Genomic DNA, 25,444 nt, shown 5'->3' on the forward strand with positions numbered 1-25,444 from the left:
ATGTGAAGCTGTATGAGCCATCTACAACACACTACTGTCTCTGTCTCTGGATATTAGAATCACTGCAGAAGCATCACTATAATCTGTATGCAAGGAGCAGAATTCTTCTACCTAGGGACATGGGGTTTTGTGGGGTTTTTTTAAGGATTTTATTTATTTATTCATGAGAGACACAGAGAGGCAGAAACACAGGCAGAGAGAGAAGCAGGCTCTATGCAGGGAACCCAGTGTGGGACTTGAAGTCTTTTTTATTTCCAAGAATCACCTTTTAAATAAATGATAATGTGTTTCCTATGAGCAGTAATACCTCCAGCCTTTTAATCAGCTCACACCTTTATGGACATTAGACAGCTAATTGAGAAAAATTGCCCTGTGTCATTGGCCTATAGGTTATGTGCTTGGTGCAGGTAAAGTAGATGTGAAAAGGAAATAAAAAAGGAAAAGGAGAAATACGCCCAAGAAACTGCCTTTTTCATAGTGTTTCAGAAGGCCAGCTGTATTATACTCATATGTGGGACTATGTTTTTAAATATTAAGAGAATAGCTGGTGTCCTTTTTCTATCTTGGCCTTACTGTCCACTAACAGGGAAAGCTGCTGACCATTCTGTCTTGCCCATATCCTCAAGACCATTCTTATATTGGGAAAAAAAATTGAAAAAAGAAAAGGAAACAAGACCACCCATAAACTTCAAAGGTTTAAAATACCCCCACAAAATAAAATTAGATTAAATACCTTTACAACAGTAGCCATGCCAAAAAATAAATAATCTAGGAATGTTCAGCAGTTCATGTAAGCAAAGCAACCAGAGAAAAATGAGGAAGGAGAAGTTGCTGTATAAAACCGGGTCTGTGATGAAACTGTCATTTTGACTTAAGTTCAAAATAATACTTTTTGCTCAGATTAAAAACCAAAATTACAAATGGGTTTGTATAATACAATAAATATGTTGAATGTATATAACATTTTTAACACCTTTGAGTAAGAAGAATATTAAATACCATATCAAGCTCCACTAACCATAAATTAGTAATTCCCATACAAATTCCCATACCTGCCAATCTACTGAGCAGGTAGTACAAATTCCCGGTCTGCTACACTGAATTTCAAGAGGTAAAATACTACCGACTCCCTCCCCTAGTGGAAAAAAAGTAATTTAATAAAGTTCCCTCAGTTCCTTCTAACCTCAAATCCAGGGTGACCTCTCAATGTCTACTATGAGTGGAATATATTAATTTAAATATATCACCTCAGAAAGAAATAGGTATAATCAACCTGTCACATGTATATAACTGTTGGAATGTCAGTGATACCTTCCTTTTTAAGATTTATTTATTTATTTATTTATTTATTTATTTATTTGAGAGTGAGAGAATGTGGAGAAGAGGGGCAGGAGAGGGAGAGAGAGAGAAATTCTCAAGTAGGTTCCATGCTGAGCATGAAGCCTGACATGGGGCTCAGTCCCATGACCCTGAGATCAAGACCTGAGCTGAAACTAAGAGTCAGATGCTTAAACAACAGAGCCACCCAGGCACCCCCAATGATACCTTCTTTAGACTTTCTAATTTTTCCAAGGTAAGAAGAAACCTCCAGTGGATGTCTTAGTCTGCTCACGCAGACATAACAAATTACCATAGACTTGGTGGCTTAAGCAACAGAAATTTATTTCTCAAAGTTCTAGAGGCTGGGAAGTCCAAGATCAAGGTTCTGGCTGATTTGGTTTCTGGCAAGAGCTCTCTTCTTGGTTGCAGGCAGTGTGTCTCAACACAATGGAGAGAGTGACCCGAGCTCCCTGATGTCTCTCCTTATAAGGGCACTAATCCTGTCAGGGCCCTACCCTCATGTTCTCATTTAACTTTAATTACTTTCTTACTCTAAATACAATCACACTGGACATTAGGGCTTTAACATATGAATTGGGGGGGGGGGAATATTTTAGTTCATATCAGTGAAGAAATTTCGTCACTTAAAAGGATTTCAACTTGGTAAAGATCCAAGGGCAGAATGCTCTCTAGAGCTCAGCTGAAACATGCTGTCTTCAAATACAATGTGAAGTGCAGCCCTGGGATCACTGCAGACAAGTCACACAAGGCCTTTCACTTTAATCACTGTATTTCATAGGGTATTCCTCACTTTTTCATTCTACACTGAATGGACGAGGTGAGAAAGCCCTAAAACATGGAATCAGAACACTTGGGTTATAATTCGGACTCCACCACTTAATAGTCCCTGGGTGGTATAACAAACTCTTAATTTATGTGATGCTGAAAATATTCATCTACAGTTGACTCTTGAACAACATGGGCTTCAACTGCATGGGTCCACTTGTATATGGATCTTTTTGATATAGTACAGTGAACATATTTCTCTTCCTTATGATTTTCATAGCAGTTTCTTAAGCTTACTTTATTGTGAGAACACAGTGTATAATCCATATGACATACAAAACACATGTTAATCAACTGTTTATGTTATTGGTAAGGCTTTGGTCAACAGTAGGTGATTAGTGGTTAATTTGGGGGGCAGTTGAAAGCTACACATGGATTTTTGCCCAAGCAGTCAGCACCCCTAACCCCTACATTGCTCAAGGATTGACTGTATTTTAAAAAGTAAATGATAGCAACTCGTGAGGTAGTCAAGGATATGTAAAATAGTTTAATGAGATGATGTATATAAAAGAGCTTTGTAATCATAAAGCCCTTGAGAAATATTAGGGACCACTGAACTAAAGAGAGAGCTTAAAAGCCTCCTGACTTGAGACAATACTTCATCTGGGAGAGACAAGGGCCAAGAGGAACATTTTTAATAAGATACTAGTATTCTAAGATGCTAGTATTTGAGGATGTTTGAGGATCAACAAAAGTCCCACATTGTACAGTAAGTTGTAGACATAACTTACAAAGCTGCTTACTATAAGTAGTAGCACAGGATGACTAATTATATAAACATTTAAAATGTTCTGATCAATTGGTATTCATCAGATTACAGGTCCACAAATCACTGTTGTTCTTCAGGTTGAATCAAGGTGTTCCACAACCAAAATCAATCTGTGGTAGTCATTCCTTAATTTGCAAACACAATTTTAGTTCATGGGGAGAATTTTCTTCATTTCAGGTTTTCAGTCACAGAATCCTCTTAAATCCTTGAGTGACTAGAGCAGACAGCAAAACAAATGAACATGTTAGCAGAACACCTAGCACAAGCACACCAGGTGTCATCAATGGCTTGATTTTGTTTATTTGTGGTCACATACTTGTGTCTGCACTTTAAACTGCTAGGAAAAATACCCTGTAGTTATATGATGGTATGAAGCATACTGTCACAATCTGCCTTGTAAGAGCCATTTGCCCACAAAGGAAAGTAGTGGGGAAAAAGAGCAGGAGATGCAATTCAGGGCAATTTTATGTAACCTGAGGCAGTACTGGAAGCAGGAAAGTCTTAAAAGAAGCCAAAGTCTGAAGTCAAGAAGAACACAGTTTATATCAGCATTTAATCCAGAGAGCAAGGTATAGATAGAATAAGTAGCTGGGAGAACAGGGTTGAATTGAGCTGAGAGCTGAAAAATTTGCTAAACAGAGCTTTTGTGTGTTAGTATGGCCTTCTATTTACATGATGCTCAATGCATATTGAAGTAATAGATGCAAATTCTTAAAGAAGTTGGAATACATTTATAGCAATATTTTATAGGGTACACAGAGAGCATTCTGACCTCCAGGTGATCTGTTATCCAGATTTCAGAAGCACTAACGTTAAGTTGTGGATAACAGAGCCAAAAGGGATCACTAATAGACAATAGAGATACTCTGGCAATAGTCTTAATTCTCTTCTAACAACATACTCCTTGGAGTCTCTATTAGAAGAAAGATCTTGGGCTGGTTGCCCTTATGAAAAAATTACGAGGATTCATTAAGATAGCTCTGAGCGGTATGACTGCTATTTCTGGGAATCAGCACTCAAGAGGCTATAGGCACAGACCTCAGAAAATCAGAGTAACCCCACCTTTGGGTCCTGTTCTATTCTACTTTAGGAGAACTGGCCTATAACATAGGACTGACCCCAGTGTCAAAGGAAATTATTATTCAATCTGAATGGTTTGGTCTATTCCATCTACAAAAACAATCCAAACCAATAACTGAGTCTCAACCTTCATTTCTTTTAGCCTGAATTATCACATTTGCCTGTCTTTATGGAGTGAACACATTGGTACTGTATCTAACCCAGTGGTCTCTAAGCATTCTAAATGTTGCTAATGCTCTGCAAACATTGTTTTAATAAAATGTTGGTCTGAGGGCTGGCCATGATCTTAGCAATCATCTATTTTGTCTTTCTCATTTCACAGAAAAGGAAACAGAGACATAAAGAAGAGCTAAATGTTACTTGTTCAAGTTCATATGTCAATTAGCAGAAGAGACGAGACTAGAATCCAAGTTCTTAATTCCCAGGACACTATTCTTTAAACTGCACCACTTTACACATACAGGTATGCACCATTATTTCCAGGGACGTCCCCTGAGAAATTTTTAACTTTTGATTTAAAACTGTACTAATCTCAAATGTTGGGTCAGGCAGGGAGGTGGAGATCTAACCAACTTTGCAGGAAATGTATCCTTGTACAAAAGTAAAACCCTCTCAGTAACAAGGGTGACCTGGTTTTAAAGATCCCAATATGCAAAATGAGAAAGTTACAAAATAGTCACACTGAAGGAGATTGCATTAGAAGGGACTACTCAGCAGAACTTCTTGAGTGCATTTAAGCATTTATGATTATTACTTGGCAGAATCCTCTGGGACAGAGAAACAAAGTTAAAATGCTAAGAACCACTGCCAGATGAAGACCAAGAAGAAAGCAAAAGAAACATCTTTGAAGTACAATGGAGGTTATGAATAAATAGAATCTGTTGACAGAAACTCAGTTTCCTCTAAAAGTATCAGGGCCCCAGTCACCAACCCAGTGAAGAGCCTTTCTCAATCACATGGACAGCAGCACTATGAAGTCTTATGGTCACTCAAGCTGAAAGTGTAATATCATTTTGAGGTCCTGTCTACCTCATCCCTTATAATATATCCATTACCAAGCCCTATTTTTCTCTGTCTTGAAAATAACTCTAAAATTCTTCCCTTCTGCATTCTGACTGCCAGCATTCTAGATGGGAGTCCCTTATCTCATTGAAAAAAATCCTATTATCTCCTAGTCTGATTTACCACTGGCACAGACATAGGAGTCATCTTATACAGCTTTCTTGATCACATCCTGTTTAAGAATCTAGAGTGACCCCTAATGCCTACATGATCAAGACCTAGTCTCTCAACCAAATATTCAATATCCCCCAACTAATGGGCCCAGCTTAGCTACTCCAACATACTTCCCTCTCTTCCCAAGCACTGCCATACCCAAGGTAGTACTAATTTGCACCTTTAGCTTCTATCCTCCTCCCACATATAAGAGAGGTGTTTTCCCAATTCCCACATCTGCCTATCTAAATCCCACTCAGCCTTTCAGACCCAGCTCTGGTTTACATCTCCCACATACCTTTCCTAACCACCTCCCCAAAACTCCAGCTGATCTTGATCTTTACAATTTTAATTAGTGCCAGCTATGCTCAAGGTACTGATCTTCTTGCTTCTTTAGAAATGGGAAAAACTAACAGGCAAAATTTGGGACCCATTTAATAAAGTCCTGCTCTGAAACAGGGACGATGTTCATTTAGCCCTTAGTATCTGTTACTATAGAGAGTGCCAGGCCATCAGTTGAAGGATTCCCTAATCTTTCTTCCTCCCAAAAAGAAAGTAACATCTGTTGGACCATGCAAAATGTACTTCATTACCCATTTGTTACAGAATCACAGAATCTTAGAGTATTTGAGAGGGAAGGGGCTTTAGATCATTAATTAAACAAAAGAAAAGTGAGGTCCATTTCTGTTTTCTGGGTATTCTAAGGTTTATTTCCCTTTATAGAGCTACTACTGGTAAATAGCACAATTTTAAAAGAAATTTGACAGTACATATCTTTAAAAATGCACCTGGTTTTTGACTCAGTAATTCGACTTTCTGGGACACTATACTGAGCAAAAAACTTTTAATATTAAAAAAAATGTAAAAAAAAATCACAGCTTTGTTTATAACAGTAGAGATAAACTGGAGACACCCTAAAGATCACCAAAATGGAGACTAGTTAAGTATATTATGGTATACTTGATCCAATCCAATAAAATATCAAATGGCTATTTAACATGATATTTTAACATATGATGGTATTAAACCATACTGCCTCAATCTCACCTAGCAGAGTCACTTTTCCACTAGGGAAATTGGTGATAGAAAGGGCAGATGATTTAAAGAGTGATATTATTGATAATAATGTATGGGAAATTCTTACAAGATATTAAGTGAAGAAAACTGATAGAAAATGTATATACAGGATGAACTCACTTAAAATGCATAGGGGGAAGACTGGGAATCCTTGTTTAAGGAAATTGTTTGATTTTTTTCATGAAAATTCATGATTTGCTGATTTAAGTAATTTTTATTTTAAAATAATTTCAGACACATACAAAGGTGTAAGAATAGTAAAAGAACTCCTGTGTACCTCTCACTCATCATATTCCCTAAATATTAGCATAAATAAACTTTTATTTATTTATTTATTGCAGTATTGAGTTTTTTTGTTTTGTTTTACACTTATCATGCCATGAATTCATAGGGAATGGGTTCCAGCAGCTCAGGCTCCTTTCCATTGGTTCTTACAAAGTGTGCTTTTCTGGGTAGAACAGGCTGGCACTTTAGTTGAACCCAAGTACCTTTCTTTTTGACTCCCTTCTTTTTCTGATTATTTTTCTTCACATGCTTCAGAAAGCTATCTTGGCTCTTTGAATGCTTAATATACTCAATATATACATTAATTCTCTTGGCAAGAATCTTGCCTCTAACTTGTTTACAATTATGCCAACAGCATGCTGGGTAACATTGTAGACTCTTCCAGTTTTGCCATGGTTATATTTGTGGGGCATTCCATTTTGAACAGTGCCCATTTGCTTAACACCTACAATATCACCTTTCTTGTAGATTTGCATGTATGTGGCCAAAGGAACAATTCCATGTTTTCTAAAAGGCCTAAAGAACATAGCAGGTAACTCTCCTCTTTCCCTTTATGTTGATCATTCTGGCAAATTACTGGAAGATGGCGATTCCAGTGAAAAGGGATAAATAAAACTTGTAAAGAAGTCCTTCTGCCCCATTTAAGGATTGTTTGGCCAATAAGCTCCTATGCAAACACTGTCACTTTAGATTCCAAAGTGACAGAAAGGAGACACTCATTTCTCATGGCCTGTGGAATCTGGGATGAAAGCCAGCCTGAAGACTAATAATCAGATGTAAGACTTTTAACCAATTACACTGTCTATTATTTACTGTAATCAACATTATCACATTCAGCCTTTCCCTTGACTACCTCAAGGAACATCATGCAGACAAAGTGATAATAAATGTTGAGCAACAGATTTAAACTTCCTGATTCAGCTGAATGGCTTGAGGGAAACATACATATTTTTTGTTCATACCTTCCCTCTAGTAAAAATGAAAAACATCAATTTAATCTGGCTGCCAGCAGTTCTACATAACTCCTCTGGACATCAAAGAGAAAGGAATAAAGAGTTGAGGACATTACAGAAATAAAAACACCACATATCCATAGCCATGAAAATGTATTATGCAAATGAAAGTACCCACATTTTAGCACAGATACTATATATTTCTATCCTGCATTTGAAAAAGTCCTCTCTGGTATAGACATTTTGAGGTAGAAGAGACATTTGGGTCATCCAGCACTTGTCCTGTTGGACTCCCGGTAATGATGAAAATGCTCTCTATCTGTGCTGTTCACTATGGTAGTCATGAGTCACCTGTGGTTATTAGGTGCTTGAAATGTGACTTGTATAACAGCAGAACTGAATTTTTTTATCTCATCTCATTTTAATTCATTTAGATTTACATAGCTACATGTGGCTAGCAGCTACTATACTGGACAGTGGAGATCTAGACCTTTCTCCACTCTAGAAATTTCCTCTCCAGTTCCCCTGATCTCTTTGCAATCTCACTGAAGTTACCTTATGATAATGGTACTCAATCTCAGCTGCATATTACATTCACCTCGGGCACTATTCTTAAGCATCAGTGTGGAGGGGGAGAGGTACTATGACCCAAACATGGATATTTTTTAAAGAGGTCCTCAGGTGGTTTTAATGTGTAGCCAGATTTGAGAACCTTTGATCAATATGCTGATGATTCTTAACTCTATATTACTAGATCTCAATGCTGTGCTGCAGATGCTGGCTGGATCTTTCCTTTCTTATTCTCCACCCCCACCCAAAAAAACCCCTCCAACACCAATATATCTAAAGGGAATATCATTGTCTAGTATTGCCCTCACCCAAATACTTCAGACTGTAATTACTGGACTTATTTCTGCCATTTTGCTATTTGTTTTTTATTTGTCTGAGATATTTTTTATTTCTCAATTCCTTCATTATAGCCTTCTTTTGTGTTTATCTTTTTTATAATTTATTGTTCTGATTTACTTCTCATTTCCTATTATATACATTTTTTAAGTAAACTCTACCCCCAACATGGGACTCAAACTTGTGGCCAAGATCAAGAGTCTTATGCTCTACTGACTGAGCCAGTCAGGTGTAGCAAAAAGAGGTCTATTCTGGGATCCCTGGGTGGCTCAGCGGTTTAGCGCCTGCCTTTGGCCCAGGGCACGATCCTGGAGACCCGGGATCAAATCCCATATCGGGCTCCTGGTGCATGGAGCCTGCTTCTCCCTCTGCCTATGTCTCTGCGCCTCTCTCTCTCTCTCTCTGTGTGACTATCATAAATAAATAAAAATTAAAAAAAGAGGTCTATTCCATATGTTTTTAATTATTTTCTTAGTGTCTATCATGGAGATTAATATCAACAACTTCTATGTATAGCAAGCTAGTTTCAGTTAATAATAGCATAACTTTAAAAGTATAAAAACTCTGTTCCACTGCAGCTCCATTCCTCCTCCTCTATGTTATTATTGTCACAGTTTACATCTTTATATACTGTGCATCCATTAACATAGACTTATAATTTTTGTTCTATGCATTTGTCTTTTAAATCTCATATAGAAAATAAGACTTACAACCAAAAAAGTATAAGAATTTTGGCTTTTATATTTAGGTATTCATTTATCTTTACCAGTGTTCTTTATTTCTACATATGGTTTTGAATTGCTGTCTGGCCTGAAGGACTACCTTTAGCATTTCTTGTAGGGCAGGTTTACTGATAATTAACTCCTTCAGGGGATCCCTGGGTGGCTCAGTGGTTTAGCACCTGCCTTTGTGTGTGTGTGTGTGTGTGTGTGTGTCATGAATGAATAAATAAAATCTTAAAAAGAAAAACCTCCTTCAGCTTTTGTTTATCTGGGAATGTCTTCATTTCACCTTCATTTTTGAAGGATAGTTTCGCAGAGTATAGAATTTAGGTTGAGAAGGGTTTTTTAAGATTTTATTTATTCATAAGAGACATAGGGAGAGAGGCAGAGACATAGGCAGAGGGAGAAGCAGGGTCCCCACAGGGAGCCCAATGTGGGACTCAATCCCCGGAAGCGGGATCATACCCTGAGCCAAAAGCAGACACTCAACCACTGAGTCACCCAGGTATTCCTGAGAAGGGGTTTTTCTTTTCTATAAACATTTTAAACATATTACACCACTGCCTTCTGGATTCTATGGTTTCTGAAGAAAAATTGGCTCTTAATTTTATTGAGGATCCCTTGTCTGTGACAAATCACTTCTCTTGCTACATTAAAGATTGCTTCTTTGTCTTTGTCTTTTGATAGTTCGATTGTAATGTGTCTTGGTGTGGCATCTCTTTGAGTTTAGCCTTCTTAGAGTTTATTAGTCTTCTTGGATAGATTGATGTATTTCATCAAATTGTGGAATATTTTGGCCATTATTTCTTCACATATACTTTCTGCCATTTTTTCTCTCTTCTCCGTCTACAACCCCCATTATGCATCTGTTGGTACACTTAGTAAGTGTCTCACATACAACTGAGGTGCTATTCATTTCTCTTCATTACCTTTTCCTTTCTGCCCCTCATACTGGATAATTTCAATTGATATATCTTCAGTTTCACTGATTCTATCCCCTGCTTGCTCAAATCTGCTGTTCAGAATTTGGCAAATACTACAGGGAAGGCCACTCTAACTCTGAGAAAATTCTAATGAAGGGGATATAAAACAAAGATAAACCTGGAGAGCCTGGGGGGCACAGTCACTTAAGCATCCAACTCTTAGTTTCAGTTCAGGTTGTGATCTCAGGGTCATGAGATTGAGCCCCACATGGGGTTCCATGCTCAGCACAGAGTCTGCTTAGAGTTTCTCTCTCTCTCTTCCTCTGCTCCTCCCCACTTCTCTGGAAAAAATAAATAAATCTTTAAAGAAAAACAAGAGCAATCTTGTCAGCTGATCCCTCTTTTTTCATGCAGCAATTCAATACATATGCATTAACCTGTCAAAACCTACAATCACAATTCCTTGAGAACAAAATCCATATTGGCCTGCTGGTACCAGCAAGCCACCACTAAGAATGTGGGCCACTGTCTCCAAAGCTTTATCTAAGCTAAAGGAGTGGGAGATGGTAGGTAGGAAGTTCAGTGAAAATGCTACAAAATTCTCTTACCAAAATTTAGTGGCTTCTTTCTTCATTAAGTACTCATCTTATTCTTTTAAGTGTTTATTAAATACCAGAGTTCAGAAAAAGTTGATTCTGATGGTTTTAGCTATGATAGTTTACTATGATAGATGCATTAGTGGAGAGATGGGTTTTTTGAATTCTCTACTTTGCCATTTTTTATGTCTTTTTTTCTTAATCAAAAATTTTATGGAAATATTTACACATTTATCCTTTCACTTAAACTTTAATTTTTCTGTCCAGCTCCATATAAAATCTGAATGACAGGGCCACCTGGGTGGCTCAGTGGTTGGGCATCTGCCTTTGGCTTAGGTCATGATCCTGGGATCCTGGGATTGAATCCTACCATCAGGTTCCCCACGGAGAACCTGCTTCTCCCTCTGCCTATGTCTCTGTCTCTCTCTCTGTGTGTCTTTCATAAATAAATAAATAAAATATTTTTAAAAATAAAACCTAAATGGTATACTTTTTGTAATTTATATCTTAATTTAATTAAGAAATTATATTTTTATTAGTGTGAGTCTTTCTATTCAGCAACAAAATATGCTTCTCTGTTCTCTTCAGTCTTGCTTTATACCCTTCAGTAACTTCTTTTACTTGGATCCTGTTCCCTTTTAAATAAATTAACTCCTGGACATCTTAAGATGGCACTATTGTGCACTGGATTTTTTACATTTCAATTTCTGAGTGATAGTGATGATTATGGTTAAGTTTTTTTAAAGCTATCGTTATTTGTATATTTTTCTTACATTCTTTCACCTTCCCAAAGTTCCTTGTTAGGTCTAACAGATCTTTGTAAAGTTTTCTTGGGTTGTTTTATTATACAATTACATCATGTAAATATAAAAGTAATTTTGTATCCTCTGCTAAATACTTATCATACTTTCATGTCCTCTTACTACAATAGCCAGAACTTTAAAATTGAATAATAGTGCTACTTGTGGCATCCCTATCTTGTTCTTGATTTTAATGGCAATGGATGCAGTATTTCACAACTTACTATATTTATTATTGCTCTGAGGTAAATAGTGTTTTTGTGTATAAGTAGTTTACTTCTGTTCCAACTTTAGTTTTTTTTAAATAGATACTGAGTTACATCAAATTTCTTTTCATGTATTGATATGATCATGAAATCCTTCCTTTCCTTGAAGTCACTGACTTATTTATTGAATTATATTGACAATTTCTTCACATTGAACCATGCTTGCATTCTTAGGATAAATTCCACTTGGTTATAATGTATTATTCTTCAAATTCACTACTGCTTTATAATTTGCTAATATTTTATTTAGAATTTTTGGAATTATTTTCATGATTGAAACAGTCTATAGTTTTTTTTGGAGGAAGTCTATAGTTTTCATCTTAGGTCATCTTTATTAGATTTTGGCATTAATATTACACTTGCTCTGTAGAATGAATTCCTTTTGCATAATTTGAACTATCTTTAATATCAAAATAGCCATCTATATTTTTTATTCTATATATACAGCTGTGAAAACACTTGAGTGGAATGATTTTTAATTTCAAACTATTTTAATTTCTTCTATGATTACTAATCTGGTCAGTTTTTCCATTTATTTATGGTTTAATTTTGGTTTTAATTTTCAGAAAATATTTATGGTTTTAATTTTTCAGAAAATATAGTCACTTAGGATGTCTTCAGCTTCTTGTAAAAGAAAAGCAGGTCTAAAAGTGGGTTAACAAAAAGGGAGTTTTTATCTCACACAACTAAAAGGCTAGAAATTGAGCAACTCCTAGATTGGTTAATTCAATGGCTTAAAGACATCATAAAGGACTTGATGTATGCCATCCTTAGCATGTAGGCTGAATCTTTTAGGTTGGTTATTCCTCAGAGTTCCAAGGTGGCTACCAAATTCTTTGGTATCACAAGCAAATGACAACATTCAGAGGCAAAAAGGGAAATATTTCTTTTTTTACATCTCTTTTTCAGAACAAAGAAACCTTCCTCAGAAGCCCTCCAGGACATCTCATTGGCCAGAATTGCAACAAATACTCAAACCTAGATCAATCACTGGCCAAAGAAATGAAATTACCAATACTGACTTAGTCGTAGACTAAATGAGGCTTTTTTCCTTGAAAGAAGGAGAGGTTTATTGCCTGAGCACATGGCTGCATGGAGGGGAGGAAGTTAAACACACAAACAAAAGCAGAGCTCTACCAATAGAACATTGCCCCATCTCTATCCTCACCATCATTTCATTTAGCAATTCCATACAAATTTATTGAGAGCCTACTATGTGCCAGGCTCTGGGTATAGAGTAGTAAATATGACAGGTTCTTGTTATTATGAACTTTATTTTTTTTCTTTTTTAAATATTTTATTTATTTATTCATAGAGACACAGCTAGAGAGAGAGGCAGAGACACAGGCAGAGGGAGGAGCAGGCTCCATGCAGGGAGCCTGACGTGGGACTGGATCCAGGTCTCCAGGATCACGCCCTGAGCTGCAGGCAGCGCTAAACCGCTGCGCCACCGGGGCTGCTCTATTATGAAATTTACATTTTGATTGGGAAAGCTAGTTCTTAAAATAACAAATATAAATATGATCATTTTGAATAGTGGTAGTGTTTTCTTGAAGAAAAACAAGTCAGGGTAATGAGATGGAGAGGAACATTTGCTCCATTAGAAAAAGTGTCTAGGAAGGCTTACTGAGGAGATAACATTTGATCTGAAGCTTGTATGTTTAAGAGAGAGATTGTGAAGATCTGCTGGAAGAAGATTATAGGCAGCAAACTACATGTGCAAAGGTCCCAAGGTGGTCACATGCTTGAGAGGTATGAAGAATAGAAAGTCAGTGTTCTCTTAAAATAACACTGTGTTTTATATATCCATGCCTAAGCACATATTGTGTGTGTTACCTAGGATGACCATCCCTACACTGCTATCTAGCAAACTCCTACCAACTTTTCAAGCCATAGCTGAATATTACTTTCTCTTCAATTACCTCCCCAGGTAGGGTTGAACACTTCCTCCTTCATATCCCTACTATGTGTTAGAATCCTAATCATATGATAGTACATTTAACGTATTTTCATTTTTCTCTCTCTCTAGACTGGGGGTTGCTTAAAGGCCCCACTACTAAGTATGCTGGGCCTGACAAACAGTAGGTACATAACAAGTATTTGTTGAATTGAAATACTGAATATCTACTATTCCTGGCACTATTATAGGCATTATGAAGCATATAAAAGAGCCTACTTTCATACAAGTAGTTAAAAATGTAGACTCTGGAGTCAGAAGTTTGGCTCTAATCCCAAGCCACCACTTACTAGCTGTGTGAACTAAAGTAATTTACTTAACCTCTCTGTGCTTCAGATTCCTTATCTGTGAAGTGGGAGATTATAACAGTAACTATCTAAAAGTGAAAAATAATTTAAATAATGCATATGAAGCATTTAGTAACATAGTATCTGGCATATGATTAGTGCTTAATGTTAATTTATTATTATTTGTAAAGTAATGAAATTCTTGAATTGATAAGACTTAAACAAATGAGAAACAATACTGCAATAGACTATGTAGGAGGGTTTAAAGTGCCTCCTGAAACAATAGTGTATCTTGACCTCAACAAAGCATTGCTGAATGTATGAATGAAGAAAAAATAGCCACAGTGTAGTCTGTGCTGGCCTGACCATTCTAGAGCACTAGCTTCATTTCAGAGCATCATATTTGAAAAGAAACAAAATATAGTGTAACTAGAAGCAAACTACTAGAATGATCATAATTCCAGAGAAGGGGAGACTCAAGGTAGAGAGAGACATGAGAGCTGAAATCAAACATTTGAAGGGTTGTCGTGCAGAAGAAAGAGTTTTGCTCAGTGCTGCTCTAGAGAAAAGAACTAGGACAATGGAATAGAAATTGTAGGCAAGGTATTTCAGCTCAACATAGAAAAGCATTTGCAGAAAGTCAGCATTTACCACGCAGGTAAGAAAGTGATGAGTTCCCCATTGGTGGAAGCACTCATTAGCTGAATAATCACTTAACAAGGATATTGTCAAAGGGACTTTTTCATTGGGCAGCGGATTATTCTAGATGACCTTTGAGGTCCCCTGAAGGAAGTTCAAGATCTGGACCTTTCTACGTAAGATTAGTATTATTACATTAAAATTAGGAAGTTCTCATGGCACCTGGGTGGCTCAGTCTGTTAAACGTCTGCTTTCAGCTCAGGTCATTATTCCAGGTTCCTGAGATCAAGCCCCACATCACATCTGGCTCCTTGCTCAACGGGGAGTTTGCTTCTCCCTCTGCCTGCCACTCCCCCTGCTTGTGCTCTCTCTTTCTCTGTCAAATAAATAAATAGAATCTTTTTAAAAAATAAAACAAAATAAAGTAAAATTAGGAAGTTCTTGAAGTGGTACTATGAAAGAGCCAAAATGCTCTAAAAATCAATACTCCACCAAATATGTATGTGTGTGCGCATGCACACACACACACACACACACACACACACAGAGTATTCCTCAGACTAGCCCACTCCTGTGCCTTTGTACATAAAAATTCCACTTTAGTTACTTTTGGGATTGGGCATTCAAGTTCCTCTTTAAATATAATATTTTCCTAGAGGAGGTACAACTTTAAGCCACTTAGCCATCATCATCAGCTTCTATCACAGTGCCTGGTACATATTCACTGAATGTGCTTGTTATCCACCATTTATACCCGAGATTGTACAAATTTGTCTTAAAGGGCTCTGAAGAGATGCAGAAGTGGATAAGTAGGCATGGATAAGGGTGAGAGGTCACAAGGCCTTCACTATTCAAGCTCAATGCTTATAGCACACAGTGTAAGCCATGCACAGATACCATCTCTCTCTAAATACACTTTTTTTAGTTAGGTGGAAAGCTAGGCGTTCCTCCTCACAGACAAAGTCCTGAGCTGGGCTTTGATCTGGGCTGGGATTTGCGCCCTGGCCTTCTGCCCAGCCCATTGATTTAGCTCTTTAAATCGAATCATTTAAGCCTACAAATGTCATAGATCCCATTAGACAATTTCCTCTGGCTAGCAGCACAGAAAAGAGAGAACATTATAAGCCCCCTGAGGCAGACTGTTAGACCATTCCTAATGTTCCTTACTTGGTGGACTACATTCTACAAGTGAGGTTCACTTGTAGAAATGGCATGAAGTGCTGGCTGGTTTCGTTTTGTTCAGTTAAGAACACACCTCAAGCCCAGTGCATAACAAAGGAAAATCCAACCTCATCTCTTGGCTTATGTTAATGGCAAATGAGTACAATCTGCCAAGTATAAAGGTAAAGGGTAATGGGAAGGAACCTTCCCAATAATACATCCTCAAGAGATGCCAGAAACTCTATCATTAGGTATTTGTTCCCAGAATAATGGCAAAGTAGGACTAACAGCAAGCATATGAAGAAAGGATTGGTCTCAGCCTAGAGCAAGGCTGAGGCTATAGCTGTAAGGAAGGATCAGATGGCACCAGCTGTGGAGAATGGAAGAGGGGAGGATACTAGGCAAGTCATTAGATGTCTACATAAGCCTACATGTAGACAGACAATGCAGAGAACCCATTTTACATCACTGTCAATGTGTAGTGTAGAGCTGGGCATGGATACATAAAAGAGATTTCCAAGACTGGACACCAGGCCTCTCCTTTCCCCTTCACCACCTCTTCCCTGACCTTATAGACACACGTTTCTGTACTCCCAAGGCCACAGCCACTTTTCTCATCAAGGAATCCACATTAAGGTGGATGTTGTTAGCCCCATGATTTCATATTCCTTCCAGCCGTAGTTTTAGAGATGTTGTGCCTTAAAGCAAAGGAGTGATTCCCTAATAGTACACTCTCAGGCAAACCTCTGGAGGAGATGTTTTTCTCCATCGGGAATACTACGAGGCTTTTCATAGCACAGCTCACTGGAAATGCAATAGACTAGACCAACTTCAAATGCAAGAGATGAAAAGTAAATCTAGACTCTGAATTGACTATATATAATCCAATTATACTTACTTCAAGTCTCAAATCACCATGATTTTACTGTCTTCTTTCTTTACTACTATAACCCACACATCTGGTACATAGTGAAAGCTCAATGAATGGTACTGCTTGTCGCCTTCATTAGTACTACTATTAGCACAGGAAGCAGTAGTAGTAATAGTGCTGCCCTGGAACAGTGCCTGGGACATAGTAAATATTCAAAACTCTACTAATTATTTTGTTGCACTAGCTCCTGGCATAGTGCCTGGCATATAATAGGGCACAGATTTAGTTAGTTCCCCTCCTTCTCATACTGTTCTAGGACACATTTGTCTTCAGTTTACCCCACAGCTTTTCCTTACAGAAGTGGACAAGATCTTCCCGCAGCAACCATGCTATGACACCATCTGAAAAGACATCTAGCCTTCTCTCCCATGGTAACCTCTTAAGTAGCAAATGGGCAACAAGTATTTAAGGTCATTTTTCAGATGGGAAAACTGAGGTTATGAGCTCTTGGCTTGGAATTTTAGCTCCCCCCAATCTTTGTACCTTATTATAGCCCGAAAACTATGCTCCCTCCAACTAGGCCATGATCAATCTCACCACTGTTGTTCTTATGCTCTGCAGTGACTGTACTACCCTTACATTTTCACATTTAATTCATCTTCCAAAGACTGGCTTAGAGCTACCTCCTCCATGAAACCTTCTCTGCAATCTTCAGCCCTCACTGAGCCCTTCCTGAAATAGAAAAAAAATCAAATCAGTGTCACATAACTTAGCACTTCATGACCATGCCAACCCTCCAAAGTTAGATATTTGTTCATTAAACATTCACTTGTCAAGCACCTGTCATGTTCCAGACCCTCTGTGAGTACTTAGAAGGCAGGAATCAAGGTACTCCTACCCTAGTGGCAGAAAGACAAACATGCAGTTAGGTGACATTGGGAAAAAAAAGTCATCAAAGTAACAGTGGAGAACTCAGAGGGAGATTAGCTAACTTTCTGAAGCTGTTGGGGGAAAAGTTCACAGAGAAGGAGAACTATGAGCAAAGTGCTAAAGCTGAGAAGAAATTTATCAGGAAGAGAGAGTAGAAAGAAGCTATGTGCAAAGGTATGATTATAAAAGGGGAACTCAGAGAGCATGGCTCGGTATGGCTAGAACTTAGGGTGAGATGGAGAAAGATGAGAGAATATCATGGAAAGTTTACTCATCTATTCATCAAATATATGTCAAGCATTCAGGGCATGCCAGGAACTTGGCTAGGTGCAGGTTCTATAAAAACAGGACAGTGCAGTCCCTGAACTTAAGATTTAAAGCAAATTGGACAGAAGAGATGATTATTCAGTAAGACATAGATATATGTAACTACAAATTGTGATAAGCATTAAAAAGGAAGAGAATACAATGGAGAGAAGAGTATGAAGGAACTACTTTAGAAAAGGTGGCTAGTGAGGGCTACTCTGTGGAGGTGACATTTTGTTGAGGCTTGAGAGATGAAGAAAGCTGGCAAAGAGCATTCTAGGACATAATCAAAGGTCTTGAGGTGGCAAAAACGCTTGGCATGTTGGGAGAATCAAAAGAAGTTCCATGAGGCTAAAGAATAGCAGATGAGAGCAAGAATTTGAAGAGGTAAACACAAGCCCAGACCTAGGAGCCCTCAGAAAGGAATGTTGATTTCATCACAAGAGTAGCAAGAAACTAATCAAGGAGGAGTAAAATGGAATCAGATGTATATTCCATGGGACAACTTGGGGGTGGCGCCAAAGACCATGCAGAGGGGAAGAGAATAGAATGAGGATGACCAACTGTAAGTTTGTGAAATGGTTTAAGTGAGAGATGATGAAGGCATGGACCTATTCTTTCCTACCCTCCCAAAGTGACTAGCATAGTGCAAGGTACACTGCAGGCTTCCAGTGTGTTTACATTGATTAAATAAATATAACCTGAATCGGGTTGTTGAGTCTCCCTTCAGGAGATCACACTGTCTCTTCTTCCTCATCCTTGTTTTTTTTTTTTTTCATCGTGGAGATAGAGTGGCAGTCTACAATTAGTATTATTAAAGTCATTTGCTGTTTAGTGGCAAATGCCTACTCTTAAGTGTCACTTCCCTTTAGCCACTGCTGAGTTACTTGAAAGTAGCAAAGAAAAATATCAGTGCTTCTCAAGACAGCCAAACAGTACCCGGCTCTCCTGAGACTTGGATGCAGAGAGAAATTTGTCATTTGGGCTTGTTCAGGGCAAGAGGTGACACTCACCTTCAAATACTAACTTCCCAGAAGATCACAAGCACATGAATTGCAAATGTCACTTGGTATAATATATGCTTCTTTCTCTGCCAAAGCAAGGATGTCATTACCTGGAAGAGTGAGGCAAACGTTTGTAGAAGCTTCATGTCTTCATCTTCTCTTCCATTCAGGAGATGAGACAAGTGGCCCTTTATCACATTTCCATTTCCTTTTGCCGGCAGAACAGTTTGGTAATGAGACACTTAAATTGATCTACCCAGCTCAGCCTCCAGAGGGTCCTGGAGGGCCCAGGGATGGGAAATAAAGGGGAGCCAGTCACCTTATGGATCTGAGCCTCATCTTCTCCCCTGGGGAGGATAAACATTCCTATCCCACAGGACGAGTACAAGGAGTCAGCAAGGATCATGCATAAATTTGAGCTGTAAACTATGAGGCAAGAACTCTAAACTGCTATTCATTTTATACAATTGAAGGCAAAGACTGTCTTCTTGGTTTCCCAGAGAAAGTTAAACACATTGTAGGAGTTCAATAATAGGTTTTACTTTAAAATCAATTCCATTGAAATCTGGTTTTAGATGTGGTGCATATAAAATAGACCATTCACCTCTGAGAACTGAATCAAACAGATTATCAGATCCATCAGCTCCTTGATTTCAAGTGGTAGAGGACAAAATTATGAATAGGTAGAGGCAGTACTTGACTTTGGTCTCTTGGAGCCATTACCTGCTCTCCAGTGAGCAGCAGCAAGAAGCAGGGTTTCAGTTAGCATGAAAAAACTGGTCAAAGGTAACTCCAACTTTGCATCATCAATCAGAAGTATTATGAGTGTCTTCAGAAGGGAAAGAAATAATTTGTGCCATGTCTTAGGAGGTTAACACTGTGCCAACTTCTTGATAATATCTCATCTCATTCTCAAAATAGCTTTATGAAGAAGGGATTATTCTCTAGCATAGCACTGGTACATAGCACTGGTACACAGTAAACAGTAACTAAGTGATAACTGCTATTAATGCTATTACAATTGATAACCTTAATAATAATAAACTGAAGTACAGTGGGCTTGAGTAACTTATCCAAGATTGCAGAGCCAGGACTTGAACCAAGGTCTTTCCCACCCAAAAGTCCGGGCTTTTTCTACTATACCCTTTTGCAAGAAGAGAAAGATCTGATGTGAAAATAGTTGATTTTCCAACCCCTTAGCCAGGCTGCCTCCATAAATTGGCCACTTGAGATCTTCAAGCACCTAAGACTCTCTTTGGTCTTCCTCTCTCACAGGTTGCTAAATTGCTATGAACCATGGCCCAACTCTACTACAAAAAAGTCAACTACTCACCATACAGAGATCGCATCCCCCTGCAAATTGTGAGGGCTGAGACTGAGCTCTCTGCAGAAGAGAAGGCTTTCCTCAATGCGGTGGAGAAGGGGGACTATGCTACCGTGAAGCAGGCCCTACAGGAGGCTGAGATCTACTACAATGTCAACATCAACTGCATGGATCCTCTGGGCCGGAGTGCCCTGCTCATTGCCATTGAGAATGAGAACTTGGAGATCATGGAGCTACTGCTGAACCACAGCGTGTATGTAGGCGATGCATTGCTCTATGCCATCCGCAAGGAGGTGGTGGGTGCTGTGGAGCTTCTGCTCAGTTACAGGCGGCCGAGTGGAGAGAAGCAGGTAAGAGAAATCCCTGCAGGCTGGGGAAACAGCCAGGAACAATAAGGCCCCTGAATCAGAAGCCTTGAAACTAGGGAAGGTTAGGTAGGCTGGAGTTAAGAAGCCCTATGATGGCAACACTCTCTTTTCAGAAATAGCATCAGTGATCTCAGTATCCTAGAGCTACCCTGCATGGCCCACACTGAGTTTTCCTCATTTGTCTTTTTCCTGTGAGCATTTGCCCATATACATTCAATACCTAGCAACCTGGGATCCCTGGGTAGCGCAGCGGTTTGGCGCCTGCCTTTGGCCCAGGGCGCGATCCTGGAGACCCGGGATCGAATCCCACGTCGGGCTCCCGGTGCATGGAGCCTGCTTCTCCCTCTGCCTGTGTCTCTGCCTCTCTCTCTCTCTCTGTGACTATCATAAATAAATAAAAAATTAAAAAAAATACCTAGCAACCTGAAAGTGTGCACTCCATTTCCAGAATATCTAAGCTCCTTCTACCCTATCTACCTCCTGCTCCCTAGCTTCATTTTCTTCCTCTACTCAAAGGTTACATTCTAGAAAGGAAGAGACTAGGAATGCCTGGGTGGCTCAGTCAGTTAAGCATCTGCCTTTGGCTCAGGTCACGATCCTAAGGTCCTGGATTTTAGTCCCACATCAGGTTCCCTGCTCAACAGGGAGTCTGCTTCTCCCTCTGCCCCTCATGCTGTGCACTCTCTCTCTCTCTCTCTCTCATGCACAGGCGTGTGCATGCGCAAAACTAAATAAAATATTTTTTAAAAAAGGAGGAAACCAAACACAGACATGGGATTTGTCCCTCTCACCAGCCTCTCTCCTGGAGAATGACAAGAAGACCTTTAAACGTGAATGCCATGGCATAGATGCAGAGGACACAGGGCCTCATGTATTTTCTCAATGCCTGTGATGCAACTGCATTCCAGCCCTAAATAGTTGGGGTTTTGCCTCTGTGACCCTCCTACCCTCTGAGGCACTTAGATTTAATACTCTGGAATCATATTTGAGTCTTTCCTTTTCCTTGCATCTGTGTCCAATCTCCAAGCTCTATGGTTTCTTCTTCCCCAATCTCACTTACATATTTTCTTTCCTCCCACCACTGTGCTCCTCATCATCTCTCTCCTAGATGAGTGATTCTCAAAGTGTGGTTCCTGGACCAGCACCATTAGATAGCACCACCAGGGAAACTTGATAGAAATGCAAACGCAAATTCTCAGGCCCCACCGCAAACTGAGGGAATGAGAAACTCTGGGGTGGAGGCCCAAAAAACTGTGTGTTGACCAGCCCCCCTGGGACTATGATGAACATTCAGGTTTGAGAACCACTATCCTACACTAACATGAAAATCTTCTAACTGGATTCCCTGCTTATAGAACCCTTTCTTTTTCACAAGCCATCTTGAGCAATGATGCTGTCTTATTCTCCCCAATACAGCATAACAATCCTGTCATTCCTCTCATGTTTTCAGTGACTACAAGGTCTCATTACAAGCAAAACCAGCACATGAAGCCCAGCACTCAGTACCCTTCTTTTCTGGTCCTGTCTCCCACAGGTTTCTCCTAAGCCCCTTGAGTCAAGCAGGTTTCTTTTTTTTTTTAATAAGTTCTAGTATTTATTGTTTTTTAATAATAAATTTATTCTTTATTTGTGTTCAATTTGCCAACATACAGAATAACACCCAGTGCTCATTCCGTCAAATGACCCCCTCAGTGCCCGTCACCCATTTATCCCCACCCTCTGCCCTCCTCCCCTTCCACCACCCCTAGTTCGTTATCCAGAGTTAGGAGTCTTTATGTTCTGTCTCCCTTTCTGATATTTCTTATCCATTTCTTCTCCCTTCCCTTCTATTCCCTTTCACTATTATTTATATTCCCCAAATAAATGAGAACATATGTTTGTCCTTCTCTGATTGACTTATTTCACTCAGCATAATACCCTCCAGTTCCATCCACGTTGAAGCAAATGGTGGGTATTTGTCATATCTAATAGCTGAGTAATATTCCATTGTATAAACCACATCTTCTTTATCCATTCATCTTTCGATGGACACCGAGGCTCCTTCCACAGTTTGGCTATTGTGGACATTGCTGCTAGAAACATCGGGGTGCAGGTGTCCCGGCCTTTCATTGCATCTGCATCTTTGGGGTAAATCCCCAGCAGTGCAATTGCTGGGTCGTAGGGCAGGTCTATTTTTAACACTTTGAGGAACCTCCACACAGTTTTCCAGAGTGGCTGCACCAGTTCACATTCCCACCAACAGTGTAAGAGGGTTCCCTTTTCTCCGCATCCTCTCCAACATTTGTGATTTCCTGCCTTGTTAATTTTCCCCATTCTCACTGGTGTGAGGTGGTATCTCATTGTGGTTTTGATTTGTATTTCCCTGATGGCAAGTGATGCAGAGCATTTTCTCATGTGCTTGTTGGCCTTGTCTATGTCTTCCTCTGTGAGATTTCTCTTCATGTCTTTTGCCCATTTCATGATTGGATTGTTTGTTTCTTTGGTGTTGAGTTTAAGAAGTTCTTTATAGATCTTGGAAACTAGTCCTTTATCTGATACATCATTTGCAAATAAATATCTTCTCCCATTCTGTAGGTTGTCTTTTAGTTTTGTTGACTGTATCCTTTGCTGTGCAAAAGCTTCTTATCTTGATGAAGTCCCAATCATTTTTGCTTTTGTTTCTTTTGCCTTCGTGGATGTATCTTGCAAGAAGTTACTGTGGCCGAGTTCAAAAAGGGTGTTGTCTGTGTTCTCCTCTAGGATTTTGATGGAATCTTGTCTCACATTTAGATCTTTCATCCATTTTGAGTTTATCTTTGTGTATGGTGCAAGGGAGTGGTCTAGTCTCATTCTTCTGCATGTGGATGTCCAATTTTCCCAGTACCATTTATTGAAGAGGCTGTCTTTCTTCCAGTGGATAGTCTTTCCTCTTTTATCGAATATTGGTTGACCATAAAGTTGAGGGTCCACTTCTGGGTTCTCTTCTGTTCCATTGATCTATGTGTCTGTTTTTGTGCCAGTACCACACTGTCTTGATGACCACAGCTTTGTAGTACAACCTGAAATCTGGCACTGTGATGCCCCCAGATATGGTTTTCTTTTTTAAAATTCCCCTGGCTATTCGGGGTCTTTTCTGATTCCACACAAATCTTAAAATAATTTGTTTTAACTCTCTGAAGAAAGTCCATGGTATTTTGACAGGGATTGCGTTAAACGTGTATATTGCCCTGGGTAACATTGACATTTTCACAATATTAATTCTGCCAATCCATGAGCATGGAATATTTTTCCATCTCTTTGTGTCTTCCTCAATTTCTTTCAGAAGAGTTCTATAGTTTTTAGGGTATAGATCCTTTACTTCTTTGGTTAGGTTTATTCCTAGGTATCTCGGGCAGGTTTCTTAACGGTCTCGCTTTCTTTGGAGCATAGTAGGAACATAGAGTAGGGACAAAAGAAATACAGAGTCATCAAACATGGAACACCACAATACATTAAAAAACAAAAATAGTACGAATCAAACCCCAAATCGCCAAGTACTTAGATAAGAAAGCACTTGACATCAAGCCTTATAGGATACAACCAAAGCTAGGTTAAAAAGGAATTCATAACTTTTCTACTTGCCTACCCAGTTAAACAAAAAGGAATGGAGGTAAGCTAAGTGATAACACACAGACCAAACATTGGAATTGACAGAGCAGAAAGACAGTAGATAAAAAATTCACTGAGTAAAGGGCCTGAATGCCCCCATTTTCCATCAGCACCTAATAGAGCACAGCTGTATGTCTACACTAGGAAAGTTGCTGTAATATCACTCAATAAATACTTATTTTATAAACAAGTAGTATGCAGCCAGCACTGTGTTAAGCAGCTTATACCACTGAGTTCACTTAATCCCCCCAGCGACTCTGTCAGGTAGACACTATTATGACTGCCCCCATTCTACCAATGAGGAAAATCAAGTCACAGTCAAATCAGTTGTCCAAGATCACAGTGTCAGGGGTGGGATCCAAACCCAAGGAATCTAACTCCTAAACCTCCCTGCCTAACCATTTGGCTATACTGCTAAATCTTGGGAATCCCCTCACAGGAGTTCTGAGACAGGGTAGATCAGTGAAGGACGGAGAGCTCTCTGGAAAGGACAGGCCAGAATTTGAATAAATAGCAAAGCAGAGAGGTATGAACATGTTCCCTACCCAGACCGTATCACGATTCCCATAAAAACTGATTTGTTCTGTGCCCTGTTTCCTCACAGCCCTGCTAAAGGCCTGAGTGATGAGTGATTTACTGTGTTACTCTGAACTGAGGGTTACCCAGATAACCTGCTCTATGATGACCTTGCTCACCTCTGAGACTGTGTAGCCTTTAGCTCTATCCTTCCGTTGACACCAATCCCATGCTACTATGTACTATTAGTCAATCTTACTTGAGTAGATGTTTGGTCTCTGTAACTAGATTGTTTCTTAAATGTTGGACATAGTCTAATGCCCAACTGTTTCCAGGTTCTCCCCCAATACTACCTAACCCAGTGCCTAGTATATAATGGACGATATATAAATATTTGCTGATGAATAAGGAGTTACATGTATCCCTCAGAAAAGTACATGGCTAGCTGATTGAATAAGACATCCTGGACTTTAATATTCAACCCCATTTAACTTCCTAACTGTTGTGAAAGAGAGGAGACTACAGGGAAGTTTCCAAAGAGGAGGCTAGCAATACCAACCCTATCTAAGTTTTGAACATAGGTTGTGTCCTCATTTGATGGCCCCCATCTCCCTCATATTTCCCAGTACTCTGGCAAACCCTGAGGAAGAAAGGCACCAGAAAAACTTACTCTGAAATAAAATCTAAGGCATGACC

The 25,444-nt window shown here is 39.1% G+C and overlaps 2 protein-coding genes across 2 annotated transcripts in view; one reads left to right on the forward strand and one right to left on the reverse strand.

Annotated features, from left to right (window-relative positions):
• The first annotated feature begins 4,341 nt into the window (after positions 1-4,341).
• Positions 4,342-25,444, forward strand: part of TRPC5 (transient receptor potential cation channel subfamily C member 5) — a 173,320-nt gene continuing 152,217 nt past the window's right edge. The window contains exons 1-2 of the mRNA XM_077889923.1: positions 4,342-4,478; positions 20,189-20,587. Of these exons, the coding sequence (XP_077746049.1) occupies positions 20,210-20,587 (378 nt within the window). The 5' untranslated portion in view covers positions 4,342-4,478; positions 20,189-20,209. The remainder of the gene's footprint in view (positions 4,479-20,188; positions 20,588-25,444) is intronic.
• TRPC5OS (TRPC5 opposite strand) overlaps positions 22,365-25,444 on the reverse strand; it is a 73,366-nt gene continuing 70,286 nt past the window's right edge. The window contains exon 5 of the transcript XR_013375145.1: positions 22,365-24,000. The gene's annotated coding sequence lies outside the window, so the exon portion shown is untranslated. The remainder of the gene's footprint in view (positions 24,001-25,444) is intronic.

This window comes from Canis aureus, chromosome X (genome assembly GCF_053574225.1).
Source record: "Canis aureus isolate CA01 chromosome X, VMU_Caureus_v.1.0, whole genome shotgun sequence".
Classification (NCBI taxonomy): domain Eukaryota; kingdom Metazoa; phylum Chordata; class Mammalia; order Carnivora; family Canidae; genus Canis; species Canis aureus.